The sequence below is a fragment of the Octopus bimaculoides genome, chromosome 23 (assembly GCF_001194135.2).
Source record: "Octopus bimaculoides isolate UCB-OBI-ISO-001 chromosome 23, ASM119413v2, whole genome shotgun sequence".
Classification (NCBI taxonomy): Eukaryota; Metazoa; Mollusca; class Cephalopoda; order Octopoda; family Octopodidae; genus Octopus; species Octopus bimaculoides.
The window spans coordinates 26,319,651-26,335,250 of NC_069003.1; the positions used below are offsets into that span (position 1 = coordinate 26,319,651).

General features: G+C 37.6%; 3 protein-coding genes across 5 annotated transcripts in view; 2 read left to right on the forward strand and 1 right to left on the reverse strand.

Annotated features, from left to right (window-relative positions):
- The first annotated feature begins 2,034 nt into the window (after positions 1-2,034).
- LOC106875437 (DNA-directed RNA polymerase III subunit RPC9) lies at positions 2,035-5,752 on the forward strand. The gene is made up of 2 exons (XM_014923588.2): positions 2,035-2,266; positions 4,975-5,752. Exon 2 carries the CDS (start codon positions 5,061-5,063, stop codon positions 5,670-5,672), a length of 612 nt encoding a protein of 203 aa, XP_014779074.1. The 5' UTR covers positions 2,035-2,266; positions 4,975-5,060; the 3' UTR covers positions 5,673-5,752.
- Positions 5,753-7,903: 2,151 nt separating this feature from the next.
- The window catches only part of LOC106875440 (alpha-ketoglutarate-dependent dioxygenase alkB homolog 7, mitochondrial), a 17,784-nt gene continuing 10,087 nt past the window's right edge, over positions 7,904-15,600 (reverse strand). Inside the window, exons 2-5 of one of the 2 annotated variants that reach the window (XM_052975926.1) lie at positions 13,971-14,227; positions 10,850-11,023; positions 9,498-9,622; positions 7,904-8,370 (exon numbers count right to left, since the gene is read on the reverse strand). In XM_052975926.1, the coding sequence (XP_052831886.1) occupies positions 8,247-8,370; positions 9,498-9,622; positions 10,850-11,023; positions 13,971-14,227 (680 nt within the window). In that variant the 3' untranslated portion in view covers positions 7,904-8,246. Of the gene's footprint in view, positions 8,371-9,497; positions 9,623-10,849; positions 11,024-13,970; positions 14,289-15,600 lie in introns of those variants that run through there. The other variant, XM_014923591.2, reaches the window with a different exon arrangement.
- LOC106875439 (3-((Z)-2-isocyanoethenyl)-1H-indole synthase) overlaps positions 14,391-15,600 on the forward strand; it is an 18,843-nt gene continuing 17,633 nt past the window's right edge. The window contains exons 1-2 of one of the 2 annotated variants that reach the window (XM_014923590.2): positions 14,391-14,520; positions 14,690-15,131. In XM_014923590.2, the coding sequence (XP_014779076.1) occupies positions 14,729-15,131 (403 nt within the window). In that variant the 5' untranslated portion in view covers positions 14,391-14,520; positions 14,690-14,728. Of the gene's footprint in view, positions 14,521-14,667; positions 15,132-15,600 lie in introns of both variants that reach the window. The other variant, XM_014923589.2, reaches the window with a different exon arrangement.

Here is a 15,600-nt window from a genome sequence, read left to right on the forward strand (position 1 = left end):
TATATATATAATTTTTTTACTTGTTTCAGTCATTTGACTGCAGCCATGCTGGAGCACTGCCTTTAGTCGTACAAATCAACCCCAGGACTTATTTTTTGTAAGCCTAGTACTTATTTTGTCGGTCTCTTTTGCTGAACTGCTAAGTGACGGGGATGTAAACACATCAGTATCGGTTGTGGGGGGACAAGAACAGACACGCAAATACACACACACACACACACACACACATACACATATATATATATATATACGTATATATACGACAGGTTTCTTTCAGTTTCCGTCTACCAAATCCACTCACAAGGCTTTGATTGGCTCGAGACTATAGTAGAAGACACTTGCCCAAGGTGCCACGCAGTGGGACTGAACCCAGAACCATGTGGTTGGTAAGCAAGCTACTTACCACACAGCCACTCCTGTAGCTATATATATATATATATGATATTTACCATGTGAAGTACAATGAAGAAAATATGAGATAGGACATTAAATGATGATGATGATATGGTATATAATTTTTTGTGCAGGGGTTGCTTGAGAAATGTAATTTATTTTAAGGGTTACACAAGGGTAAAAAGGCTGAGAAACACTGGTATAGATGGATGAAATGCCACTAAGCATTTTGTGAAGAATGCTAACAATTCTGTCAGCTCACTGCCTTATGATAATATTAACAATAACAATGATAATAATAAAGGTTGTCCCTGTAGTCATCGGAGCATTGGGTTCAGTACCGCCCAACCTGAAGACACATCTGGAAACTTTAGAAATACCCTACAATCTAGGTGTATTGCAGAAATTGGTATTACTTGGAACTGCATGCATATTGTGTAAAGTACTGCCTGTTTGAGGTCCTTGTTGTGACTTGACAGACAGTACAAACCCCCCGGTAGACACAATATCTTCAATCAACATCACATTATTGGATACTGTGTGATGTCTTAAAAAATAATAATAATAATGATGGTTTCAAATTTTGGCAGAAGGCCAGTAATTTTGGGGGAGGGCTGCTGCCTTCGTTAATGATGATAATATTAATTAGTAGTAGTGGTGGTGGTGGTGGTGGTGGTAGTGGCAGTAGGTGTGATGTTGACTGTTGGACTGTCAGAATATAATTAACAGAAAATAACTGAGTGGAAGAAGGAGATTCTTTTCTTTATGTTTGTAACAGAACAAAGTCATAGCAGTTTGTAGAGGTGGGCATAAGTGGATTAAATTGATTTCTTTATATACTTGATACATGTTTTATTGATTCTAGAAGGAGGGAAAGCAACTAGTGAAATCTGAAATCAAAATATAAGATGTCAATGAAACTGCCTGGGATTTTACAAAAAGAAGGGAGAAATTAAATGTTTGGAGATGAATCTAAAATCTGGTGAGTTGAGTATAAGATATGGCTTTGTCAGTGAAAGCCTTGTACTTGTGATACTATAAAGTTGCAGGTCACACACACACATGCATGCATGTACACACACACACACACACACACACACACACATATATATATATATATATATATATATATATATATATACAGATAAGGGTATGGCTGTGTGGTAAGAAGTGTGCTTTCCAACCTCATAGTTTTGGGTTCAGTTCCACTGCGTGGCACCTTGTGCAGGTTTCCTCTACTATAGCCTTAAGTTGACTAAAGCCTTGTGAGTCAATTTGGTAGATAGAAACTGAAAGAAGCCCACCATACATATATATAACAAGCTTCTTTCAGTTTCCATTTACCAAATTCACTCACAAGGCTTTAGTCAACCTGAGGCTATAGTAGAAGACAGTTGCCCAAGGTGTGTATGCCTGTGTTTGTCCCCCACTACTATTTGACATCTAATATTGGCATGTTTATGCCCTTGTAACTTGGCAGTTTAGAAAAAAGAGATGGAGAGAAGAAATACCAAGCTTAAAATAAAAAAAACTATACTTGGTTAGCCAAGGAAACACACAGTTTTAAACGTGGCGGGAGTTGTCCCCCTTACATGTACTGTTACAGCCAGATCCTCAAAAACTTCAGAGCAATGTCGTAAAAGTGATATTGCAAATATAAACATTTAAATAAACATTACTGAGTCTAATCCATTCAATTCTTGCCATCTGTCACTCGCAATATTTTGTTTCAAGCATAAATCCTCATCAAAGTCAACAAACTTGTATTGTATCATGTTAAATAGTTTTAACTACACACCGTAAAGTAGTCTAGCCTGTTACTAAAGACTGCAAGATGCAAAGCGACAGAAATGTCAACAGAATCTCGTGTTTTGTAAGTTATTTTCTCTTGATTTATACTTTTATTCTGTCTTATTTTATTTAGATCTTCAAACATTTCTAAAATGGTTATCTCTTTCTCTCTTTTTTCTTTGTTTTTAATTTCAGTTGATTTATTTGAAAATAGTTTAATTGCCAAACTTCAGCACTCACCTGTCGTCGCAGCAACACAATTATTTATTACACACAAATACATGGACACACACACACACATATATACACATGCACTGCGGTCTCTCCTCCCCCCTTATATGTATAAAGTGTGAACAGGAGAGATTGCATTGAGTAAACACGCTCTATTGCATAATTCTACAATTCTTTCGTGTCCACTTTAAGGAATACGATTGCGGCGCTTAGTTGCCGATACCCGTGGACGAGCTTCATAAAGCGCGCTCGAAGCTTCATACACAAATTGAATTGATATATATATGAGTAGTCTAAGAAGTGGATTCAGAAAATTGTGGGTAAATTTTCAGATTAACACCCGCACAATTTTCACTAGGGTGTTAGGGTTCGTACTACTAAAGCAGCACGGTCCCGAACGCGCAGTCGCGCGTCCGCACTAGCTAGTCGTGAGTGGTCGATCCTAACACTAACCTTAACCCTAACCCTAACCCTAAACATGTATTCATTTACACACGCGGGTTAGGGTTAGGGATAGGGTCAGGGCTAGGATCGACCACTCACGACTAGCTAGCCCGGACGCGCGACTGCGCGTACGGGACCGTGCTGCTTTAGTAGTACCGTTAGGGTCAGGGTTTAGGGTTAGTGTTAGAGTTAGGGTTAGTGTTACGGTTAGGGTTTAGGGTTAAGGTTAGGGTTTAGGGTTAGGTAATCGTGCGGGTATTAATCTGAAAATTTACCGAATCGTGTAGCCATCACAGAAAGGACCTCTTAGGGGCTCTGCTATCAGTCCACGAAGAAGTGTAATGTACAGTGAGTGTAAGCATGATGTTCTGGTGATCTGATGAGCTAACTTTCTTTATTTGCATTAATTTGTGAATATACACAATTGGATTGTATAATGTTGAGCATATATATTAATGCAAACATGTATGCAGGATTTCTTCCATACTGAAATTAATACTACATGAAAAAGATTGCGAAACTACTGTAACTGTATGACTTCTTGACTTTATAGTTCTTACACACACACAGAGTATATTAATTCTGTATTAGATCGTCAACTCATTCATTTGAAAATGTATTTTCGTTAAACAATTTTAGTTGCCGCTTACTGATATCGAAGGCCACGAGAGAGAGAGCATGAAATTATTAAGGAACGATACAAACTAAGGGCGACTGTGATAATATCATTATTGCGGTTGAATTCATTAAATATATTAATTACATCGCTAATTAACGTGAACAATGCGAGGTTAGTTATAAGCCACGTTACTCCAATGTTTGTCAAACGGAACTCTAAATAATAAATGTGCACGATACCACGATGGTAGTATTTTACGATTCCCGCCCGTCTTCTGTGTAAATAGTTAAAATTTAGATACAGTTCATTTTGTTGTTAAATTATGATTTTCTTTGTTGCATTCAACATTTTTGGTCTCAAAAACTTTCACCTTTTTTCATCTGGAAAACATCTTCTGGTAAGGTAAATTCTTTGATTTCCACGTGAGCCTGGAAACGAGGTAACACCTTTAATTTTGTGTGGTTATAGTTAAATAAAACCTCTGTATGTATACGTGTGGTGTATTGAACAAACCCCACCTAGGACAAAAACCCTAGGAAAAAAAAAAAAAAAACTAGAAAAAAAACGTCTGAGGACGAAACCCCACTGGACAAAAAATTTAAATATCAAGCTATTTTAAAATCAATTTTCATTCTTATTATTTGTAGTTTATGAACATTTCGCAGAGATGTAAAATATTACTTTTATTATTATAATAACCCTAATCACAAAAATTAGCAAAATAAAAAGAATATCATACTGTATCTTTGAAAAATTAAAACAAACACTATATTGAAAACCTTATTAAGTGTTGAGGTTCATTTAAAGTTCATTTTACTTCAAGTGTGTGTATTTCATTAATGTTTATGTATGTGTTCCACTCAGCCCAGAATCCTCAAATAGAGAATCCCTGGAATGTTTTTAAGATTTTCACTATACATAATTGTGTGGTAAGAACTTTGCTTCCCAAATACATGAATCTGGGTTCAGTTCCCCATAACTTAGCAGTTCAGTAAAAGATATCTATAGAATAAGTACCAGGCTTTACAAGTAAAATAATAAGTACTGAGGCTGATAAATTTGACTAAAATTCTTCAAGGTGGTGCCCCAGCATGGCCACAGTCCAATGACTGAAACAAGTAAAAGATAAAAAAAAGATACCTCTAATTGAAATATATCTTGGAGAATGCAAATCAGTTTGCTTTGTTCTATTTTGATAAAATTATTATTCTGTCTAAATAATATTTCAGTTTAAAAACTGATGTTTATTATTTTTTCATTAAGTTTTTCTGTTCTTTGGATTAAAGAGGTTTACACACCTGATGGTTAAAGTGTACATATCCTCTCATAGCCATAAACAAATTAAGATGTTGGACAACTGACCAAATGGTAGTAATACCAGCCAAACCATCACAATCATCGTATTGTACTCTTCAACTCAATGGCTGCTCTTATTTTTAGCTTTTTAATGACTTATAGGAAATTTTTTTTAATGTAATTTTTATCTTATTTTGCAGATTCTCCTCCTGTTTGTTTTAATTACCTGGGGATATGTTATCAATGCTGGACTTTATTTAACAAACGTTAACGAGATGAATTAATTATGGAACTTCTGAATGAAAGCTCAGCACTGCTCAGTAACTATGAAGTCTACACTTTATTACTGGACATCCAAGCTGGCCGAAATGGTCAGAGCAAACCCACCAAGAACCAGACCAATTTAGCTACAGTAACATATGAAACTGTTAAATATTTAGAAAGTACCAGCTGTAAGCATTTGAATGCACCGGCTGTGAAAGAATTTATTCGGCATTTGGCACCGTTCCATTTGACAAAGGCCGAGAAACTGCAGCTGCTGAATCAGCGTCCCACGATGGCTGTTGAGATCCAGTTGTTGATTGAGGAAAGTGAAGAACGGTTAACCGAAACACAGGTGTATCAGCTTCTTGATGTGGTGTCCAAATATCTTCCTGATGGTTCATTAGATCTGTCTGAGGAGAGTGATGACAAAATTGTATACGGAGATGAAGGAGGAGAAGAAGAGGATGATCAGCAGCAGGAGAAGGATGAAGAGTTAGAAGAGAGAAGTGTTAAGATAGAACAAGATGAGAACGATGTGTCTGTGGAGGGAGAAGAGGAGGTTGAAGAAGTCGAAGAGGAAGGTGGGTCCCTCGTTATGGACGTAACATCACCTTTAAATGAGGATTCTTCTTAGCAGAAGTTAAAAACCACTTTCCTGATGTCTTCAACCACTCTAATGTATCAATGTAAAATAAATATTTTTGGATTATTTTATGTCTTTCTTCTTTGTTTTTATATATTTCATGGAAAGGTGGAGGCGCAATGACCCAGTGGTTAGGGCAGCGGACTCGCGGTCATAGGATCGCGGTTTCGATTCCCAGACCAGGCATTGTGAGTGTTTATTGAGTGAAAACACCTAAAAGCTCCACGAGGCTCCGGCAGGGGGTGGTGGCGAACCCTGCTGTACTCTTCCACCACAACTTTCTCTCACTCTTACTTCCTGTTTCTGTTGTGCCTGTAATTCAAAGGGTCAGCCTTGTCACACTGTGTCACGCTGAATATCCCCGAGAACTCCGTTAAGGGTACACGTGTCTGTGGAGTGCTCAGCCACTTGCACGTTAATTTCACGAGCAGGCTGTTCTGTTGATCGGATCAACTGGAACCCTCGACGTTGTAAGCGACGGAGTGCCAACACACACAATTTCATGGAAATATGCAAACATCCATTGTAGTATTGAAAAACAAAAAAAAAAAAATTCACTGAAAATTGAGTGTCATTTCAAATGTATTTCATTGAAAGATGAAGTAGAATGTGTGTGAGTGTATAACAACAGTGTGTATGAGAAATTAATTTTTATTGGTTTGGCCTAGGATGAGAGTGGTGGTTCTGTGGTGTTGATGCTCCAGCAAGGTTAATGTTTCTCTTGAATTGATGGAAAGAAAACTCGAGACATAGGGTGTTCCAGAAGGATGACATTGTGTAGAAGAAGGACTTGGTATAGTGAGTGAGGAGTGTTAAGAGTCGGGGTGGTACAAGTGGCCATTGTAGTAATGGTAAAACCAGTTGAGAGTGAAAACACAGCAGGAGTGTACAGCAAAGGCTGGAGTGTTAGTGAACGATTTCATGACAACCATATGGATGGGTCTGGCGGGTTACAGCAACACAGTCCTAGATGCAGGAGCAGTGCTCCATTGTGGTTCTCACCTGAGCTTTGCAGTGGGTTAACATTTGTCAGGCGCTGAAATATATTCTGGCTTTGATGAGTAAGACCAATCTTTACTCTGTTGAGGCTGTGTTTTCACCAGAAGAGATCCTTCTCTGAATGGTGAGACACAGTCTTTGGACAACTTGATATTTATAGCAAAGTGGGTAAGCCATAAGACTATCAACTGTAATTTGTAACAATATTTGTCCATAACTAAAATTACATTCAAATGGTCTGAAATGAAACTAGTAACCTATTAGCATTGAAATTACTCTCTTACTCTTTTACTTGTTTCAGTCATTTTGACTGTGGCCATGCTGGAGCACCGCCTTTAGTCGAGCAAATCAACCCCAGGACTTATTCTTTGTAAGCCTAGTACTTATTCTATCGGACTCTTTTGCCGAACCGCTAAGTTACGGGGACGTAAACACACCAGCATCGGTTGTCAAGTGATGTTGGGGGACATACACATACATATATATACACACATATACGACGGGCTTCTTTCAGTTTCCGTCTAACAAATCCACTCACAAGGCTTTGGTCGGCCCGAGGCTATAGTAGACACTTGCCCAAGATGCCACGCAGTGGGACTGAACCCGGAACCATATGGTTGGTAAGCAAGCTACTTACCACATAATAAACATATTAAATGAAAAAAAAAGGTAAAGCTACCTTCTCGAATCATGCTGACTCATCAGTTTCATGATGTAAATATTCCCAACCTGGATGGGATGCCAGTCCATCAGAGGATTACTCGTTTTTTGCCAGCTGCGTAGACTGGAGCAACACGAAATGAAGTGTTTTGCTCAAGAACACAACATTGTCACCCGGTCCAGGAATCGATATCACAATCTTACAATCATACATTCACATTGATTTAAGTTAATCATGCTTTACCACAAAGATAACGCATGATTCATTCAAATCAATGTGATTTCAGTAATGTAATTGCTCATCTTTCGAATGAATGACATTGTAGCATAGGTGTGAGAGGTGTGCCCAACATGTCAGTCAGTGGGATTGAACCTGAAACCATGTGGTTGAGAAGCAAATTTCTTAACCATGCAGCCATGTTTGTGCTTATGTGATTAATTTATCAATATATGAAAAAGTTAATTATTTTATGAAATCCTTCCAAATGCTTGATTATTTTTATTAGAAATATAAGCATAAGAATGTTAAGTGAAAAAAGAAATAAGTATGACAAAATAAAAGATAGGTGTTTAAATAGAAATAATTTATTTCATAAAAAAGTTAATTTGTAGAAAATTTGGTATTTTTTTTTTAATAAATTGTTAAGATTGAAATCTGTAATTATTTTTATTAAAGCCAAGATTTTTTATAAGGAAGAGGAGTTGATGGTGTCAACTTCAGTGTATTAAAAGTATTATTTTCGTCTCTGATAGAAGGAAAGCACATGAAAATTGGTAGCTTGTAGCCTCAGAATGAGATTTGATGGTAAATATTGGAAGGCATTAAGTCCAACATCCTTAAGATCACAGGGTTTGTTGTAGAGGACACAAGGTCAGGGTAGTAAAAAACAGGGAAGGGAGGTTTTGTTATTGTTTTACTTCTAGTCGACTGATGACTGAAATTCTTCGAGATCGAGGAATATGTTTTCCTTTGAACATTGATGTTTTGTCTGGTAAGACTTCATGTGTGTAGTCAAAACGAGCTTTATCCCTGTCAAAAATAATAGAGAGAGAAGTGTCAAGTTTTGATAAGGGGGGGGGGGCAGAACTAAAATAACAAAATAAATTTCTTAAATGAAAATCCACAGATTAACTATATTGATTCTTTAAATGGACATAAAATAACTGACTTACAAGGGGAATCTGTGATATTATGCGTTACTATCTGACAGAATCTGATTTTGTTTGAGGAAATAATAAAATTCCTTTTTCTGTCCCTTTTGTTGTAAATGTGTGAAATATTGATCTTAATTTATGTCTGTCTCTCAAAGGATCAATATTTACAAAATATTGAATAAGAATGAATTGATCCCAGAACATAACTGGTATTATATCATCTCTAGAGGAGAACTTGGACTGAGGGATGAAACTAAATTATTGCAAGGCTGTTACCATTTCTACCAGCTGTCTACCCTGACAGGGGCCACAATCAGTAAGGGAAGGGGGGGGGCGGTTGAGATGATTAAATCAACCCAAATATTTTATTGGTACTTATTGTATTTCCTCCAGAAAGATGAAAAGCAAAGTCAACTTTAGCAGGATTTGAACTCAGAATGTAAAGGGCCATAACTGCAAACTGAAAGACGTTTTTACCAATACTCTCAGTTTTGCCATAGATATCTTTAAAATATTCAGACTGGATCTGTAAAGAAATAATTAGTCAACAGACAGACTATTCCAGTGTTTTGACAAAACTGAGATGTTAATGTCTAGACACCACTTTACATATTTCCAACAAGCCAAAGGGATGGGGGTAGGATCTTTTGTTTCAGTCCTCATTAACTACCATATAAGGACGACAGTGAAATAAAAACGGTAAAACTTGAATTCAATTTTTAAAATTATGGAACTCACTATTGAATTTGTCACTGTAAGCTAATGGAAACATTTGTTAATGAAACAATGCTCCCACTGCTTACAGTGTCAGGATGGATAACAGCACAGGGAAATATGGGCTTTAGACATGGATAGAATACAACATTGAAGTGATGTAGACTGTTGACATTTTGGCTGTACTATTGACCTTTGACCTTCAGTGGGAAGGGCATAACTTTGAGCAAAGAATCTATGAATGAGATTAAAAGAAGATATTTTAGAGTGATATGACAAAATACAAACCTTAATATATAGAGAGATCTTGGTAAAAGAAGAATATCACCAGATTTGCTTTTATCTTTCTCACAAACCAGTCTCATTACACTTTCAGAGAGGAGACTGAGACCAGCTATTGCTCGGCCACAAAACTGAAAATAAAAACAAATATATTTTATTAATATTTAGCAGAAGCAACAGAGTGACTCAAATGCCGAAAGTTTTATGTGTTAAATGCCAACATATGAAACTTGCCTCTTGAGTTACTATGTTGCTTCCGGGTTCAGTCCCACTGCGTGGCACCTTGGGCAAGTGTCTTCCACTATAGCCTCGGGCCGACCAAAGCTTTGTAAGTGGATTTGGTAGACGGAAACTGAAAGAAGCCCGTCGTATATATGTATATATAAATATATGTATGTGTGTCTGTGTTTGTTCCCCCACCATCGCTTGACAACCGATGCTGGTGTGTTTACGTCCCCGTAACTTAGCGGTTCAGCAAAAGGAGACACCGATAGAATAAGTACTAGGCTTACAAAGAATAAGTCCTGGGGTCGATTTGCTCGACTAAAGGCAGTGCTCCAGCATGGCCACAGTCAAATGACTGAAACAAGTAAAAGAGTATATACTTTGGTGATTTGCTGGAGAAGACTTGTCATACCAAGTGAAATTGTAGATGTGACCAGTGCTGGTGAAAAGCACCCACTACACTCTCAGGGTGGTTGGTATTAGGAAGGGCATTTAGCCATAGAAATCATGCCAAATCAGACTGGAACCTGGTGCAGCTCTCTGGCTTACCAGTTCCAGTCAAACTGTCTAACCCATGCCAGCATGGAAAGCAAACTCTAAATGATGATGCTCATATCTTGAGTTCCATTTTTCCTGTTTGCATCACCATACCTATACACACACAGATGTGTGTGAATTCCATTATAATGAATTTATTCCAATCCCTGACCAGAAACTGATTGAAACAAGGTTCACCCTTTAGCATTCAGATTACTCTCTCAAATGTAATGCTTATTTATTCATATTGTTTTGAATTAAACATGCATTATCTTATCGTTTTGAGATTTCAGTGATGTGATTATTTTAGAATGACATTGTAGGGTAGATGTGAGAGACGAGGTTTGGCCATTTTTACCATAAAACAGATAGAATATTTGGGCCAGAAATGACCAGTTTAATTGCTAAAGGGTTAAATGAGCTTTGAGAAAAATAATTACAATGAATATTTTGGTATGATGGTAAAAAAAGTGAATACCGGAATTAGACAACTCACAAACTATCTATAGTAAGATTTGAAACTGAAATACCCATATTCGATTTTAACATCACTGTCACAGTTCACCTTGGTTAACATTACATCAATTTGTACTTACTCTAACAGAATCCACATGGGCCTTAATGTAACCATCTTTGTTAATGTCCAGGACATGTACAAAGGGCAGTGGAACTTCTGAAGGTTGAAAGGCCACACTCTTTACTCTGTCAAGTATTTTTGTGTTGGAGTCATTCCATTGTTTCCTTTCAGTTTCTCGGTAACCATGAATAGCCTAAAAACCAAATGAAAACATCTATTTTTGAGAATATATAATTATTATGCACATTAATAATTTGTACAGTAATGACTGCGCTGATATGGGCATGTGATGTGCAGGGACAAGGACAGCTATGTAAAGAAGTGCCGATCTCTAACTGTGGAGGGAACCTGTGGTAGCAGTAAACCCAGGAAGTCATGGGATGAAGTGGTGAGCATGATCTTCGAACTTTGAGCCTCACAGAGGAAATGACTAGTGACTGAGACCTTTGGCAATATGCTGTGCTTGAAAAGATACATCAAGTCAAGTGAAATCGTAGTCATGGCTGATGTTGGTGTCACATAATTAGCATGTAAAGAACACCATTTGCGCATTGGGCCTCACAGAGGCAACGTGGTTGAGTTCCTTTCAAGTGTTGGGCCTCACAGAGGCAATAACTCAGACCTTTGGCATTATACTGTGCTTGAGAAGAAGACCCATCAAGCTGAGCAAAATCGCCACGTAAAGGCACCCATTACACACACAGAGTGGCTGGTGTTAGAAAGGGCATCCAGCCATAGAAAACCATGCCAAATCAGATTGGAGTCTGGTGCAGCCTTTCAGCTTACCAGCCCTGGTCAAACCATCCAACCCATGCCAGCCTGGAGATAATGGATGTTAAATGATGATGATGATATATAACCTATGCCAGCATGGAAAACATGTTAAATGATGATGATGATGATATATATGTATATATATATAGGGGCAGGTAATGTAATGGGTGTGCACAGGTAGAAGGAGTGGGGTATTAGGAGAATATGTTGTGGGAAAGGGATCCATTGGATATATAGTGTGTAGGTAGGTAAGTACAGCAAATTAACAAGTCTTGGTCATTGTCATCTCACAACGTCTTAGGATCATTTCTCACATGTCTTCCTGTTCTACAGGTTCCCCCCACAGTTAGAGGTCATCAGCATAGAAGAGCAACCAGTCTTAAATTCCTCTGTTATGGCCCAGAGGACTATGATAAACAAAAGAACTGATTCTTGGTGAACTTCTACCTGCACACTAAATTCATTATTATACTCAGTGCTAAGGCAGTGAGGCTGGCAGAATCATTAGTATGCTGGATGGAATACTTAGTGGTATTTCACCCATTGCTATGTTCTGAGTTCAAATTCCACTGAAGCCATCTTTGCCTTTCATCCTTTCGGGATCAATAAATTAAGTACCAGTGAAACACAAGGGTCAATTTGATCGATTCCCCTCCTGCAAGCTGCCCTTGTGGCCTGACTTTCACCTTAGTGATAGCACCCTTGTGCATGTCACGGCTCTCACCAACCACTCATGTACCCCTAGCCTCTGCATTGACCACCAGATGAGGGATCTTATCAAAGGCTATCTCCATGTCAACAAATGCCAGGTACAGCAATTTAGTTTTCACTAAAATACTTGTGCGCTTGCCTTACTAGGAAGACAGCAACAGTAGTGCTTCTCCCTGGCACAAAACCAAAGTTTACCAATGTTCTATGACATGATAACCAGTGGCATGAGGTGTTCCAGATTGCAAGACTGTGTGTCAGCAAAAATCATGTAAGAGAGAATTGTGTTTAGATGGATGAGGATAAACTTGCAGTTAGTGATTCTGCAAAGGAAGAGGTCTAGCAGTGTTGCTATGAAAGGCTGCTAAATGTGGAGGATGCATGATAGGAGAATCTTCTTAATGCAGACCCAACAGAGGGGGTCAACTATCCAAGTTGATAACAGCATGGTAGATAAAGCAATTAAACACATCATGACTGGGAAAGCCCATAGCCCATCAGGAATTATTACTGAGATGCTTTAAATATCTGGTAGAGTGAGATATGACCTGTGACACTTTGAGTTAATCAGGCTGTCTAGGAATGGATCTTATACAATGATAGATGTAGCAGCATTATCAGCAAAGGTAAGAGTGATACCTTAGACAGAAGTAATTAGAGGTATCAAACTGTTGGTCCAGGTCATGAAAGTTACAGAAAGGGTCATAGCTCAACTAATTAGAAAGATAGCTAAGCTAAATGAGATGCAGCTAACTGCATCTTATCTAGGTTAACTGGACTTTCAGTGGCAAACCAAACAGCACTCATAGTATGTACCTATTACTTTAAGTCTGTTGTAAAATACTCCTTACATATTACATATTCTATATATATATATATATATATATATGACAGGCTGCTTTACACTTACCAAATCTACTCAATGGTTTAATTAGTCTGGGCTAGAATAGAAGACAGCCAAGGTACCACACAGTGGGACTGAACTTGAAACCATATGGTTAGAAAGCAAACTTCTTAACCACAGAATCAGGCCTGCATCTTTTCTAAACCACAATCATGCTTGCACTTATATGTGTGCGTAGTCAATGTCTGTGATGAGAGGAAGCTTCTAGCAAGTTGAGTCTATGTTCAGCTTCTATTTCTGACTCTAACCAATTTTACATTGCTAATGGTGCCGGCAAATCATGAACACCACATCTTCTGTTTCCTGTCTTAAAATTAGTTGATTAAATTACACTTCATGCTTGAATTGTTTAGACTTAAGAAATATTTAACAAAGCTCTTCATTATATTATGGACTCATCTCCTCCCTCTGAGGTGATTTTCTGCCATTCCCTGTTTGGTCTCATCTGATTCCTGTGTAAAAAGAAAAAGCTTAAAATAAATGGTACTATGGAAAACGTTGAACTTCTAATTTCAGCTAAGAAAAAGTCTCTCTGAAAACGTTAAAATTCTCTCACATCATAACCAATTCCGTTCTGTGATTTTTAATATTAGTTCGGTTCTGTAATAACATCATGCACAACAAATTATTTATTAGAAAAGATTTTTTTTGTTTTAATGGGGGTGAGGAATAAAAGTAGATACAATGGTATTGGGGTTGACCTCAGAGGTCACATGAGGGCAAACAAAGAAACATAATTGGTGGTGGTACTTACGTCATCCCAATGGTCGTATTCATAGCGCAGTCTCTTTAGGTAGGGTTCTATTTCAGCCAATAAACTCTCGTGTTCTTCCAATGACAAGAAATCTTCGTGTATTTCCACATTGTTCTGTACAAGTTTTTCAGTGTCAGGGTCACTGGCCGATAAAAGTCGTTCCCACCATTTACTACAGTCGCCATTTGTAGACACAGTTCCTCTTTTACATAGAGAATTGCTTGTGAAAGCGAGAAGAGGTCTGTTCCTTGTGACACCTAGTAATACAGGTGTGAAATACACCAGTTTTGAGATAGAAAAGGTGAGGCAAGAAGTCATTGTTTAAAGCTGTGAGGACGGAATAGAGTTAGTTAATTATTCCACTGTTTATTTCTTCCCCTATAAACTATTCGAGAATAACATATTTTGTTACAAAAACCCTCCAGTTCTGCTCTCCGTAAATAATTCCATTTATTTTCATTAATTCCAAACGAAACCGCAACAAGAAAACTGTTTTTTTAATATGTAATCGGTGTACGGGAACTTTGTGATCTTACAGAAATATATTCCGGTATGTAACTTTTTTATTGTCGATTTAAAATTAAAGTTAGTAAACATACCACTTTCTATTTAAAACATATTTGTTAGTTTAATATCATGTTAGAATTAGTAGTTTACAAACTAAATTAATGAAAATGTATCAAAATTTATCTTTTAGAAAAATTCGAACTTTGTTTCAGAGAAGGGATATAATTTTGTCGTCACCGGAATAATGTAATATGTCTACTGCTAGGAAGATGGCGAAGAGCTTATACGGTTTACATCGTCGGATGATTGGTGCTGAAGTAACTGGTGTAAAACTTGCAGAACAGGTCTCCGAAGAAGTCATTGAACAGCTCAAGAAAGATGTCCATGTTCACAAGTTGCTATTGTTTCGTAATCAAGGTGTTATCAGTGGAGAGAGACATGTAGAGATCAGCCGGTGGTTTGGCGAACTCGAGTCTACTTTCTACAAACACCCGAAATCTCCCCACCCAGATGTGTTCAGAGTGTCAAATGACGAACGACAGGGTTGCAGGAACGTTGGAAGGACAGGATGGCACATAGACGGAAGTTTTATGCAGCAACCATTTAAATTTTCATTTTATTATATAGCTTCAGCACCGATGGCCGGAGGGACAGGTGAGAAATTTTAATTTTTAACAGTTTTCATTTCCTATATTTTATGCACAGCAATTTAAAATATATGGAAGAGGTGATGTTCATATCTTTCTAGAACCATTCTTTACCGGAGACCTCCATATCTGGTAATATCTACTTTTATATAATGTTCGGCTGGCTGTGTGTAAACCCCCTGTTTTGGAAAATTTCGAAGTACTACAAAAATAGTCAATGTTTATAGGTTGTACACGTGTCTAACGACACCTCTATTCATCTTAGACGTTAAAAATAATATTTTTATTGTAGAAATACCATTGTTTTGAACATATACCTGAAATTAAATATAAACTAGATGCTCACGAGTCTCAGCCACCACATTCTCGACGTTGCTGCGATAAAATTTGTGCTTTTAGTTTTATTGACGATTGAAAATGGTATTATCAAAACCATGAGAGAAGCCATTCATAAATGTCAGGATTCGAGTAAGTAT

What these genes read in the sequence shown, in the direction of transcription:
- LOC106875437 (XM_014923588.2), top strand. Translation starts at nt 5,061, where the DNA reads ATGGAACTTCTGAATGAAAGCTCAGCACTGCTCAGTAACTATGAAGTC.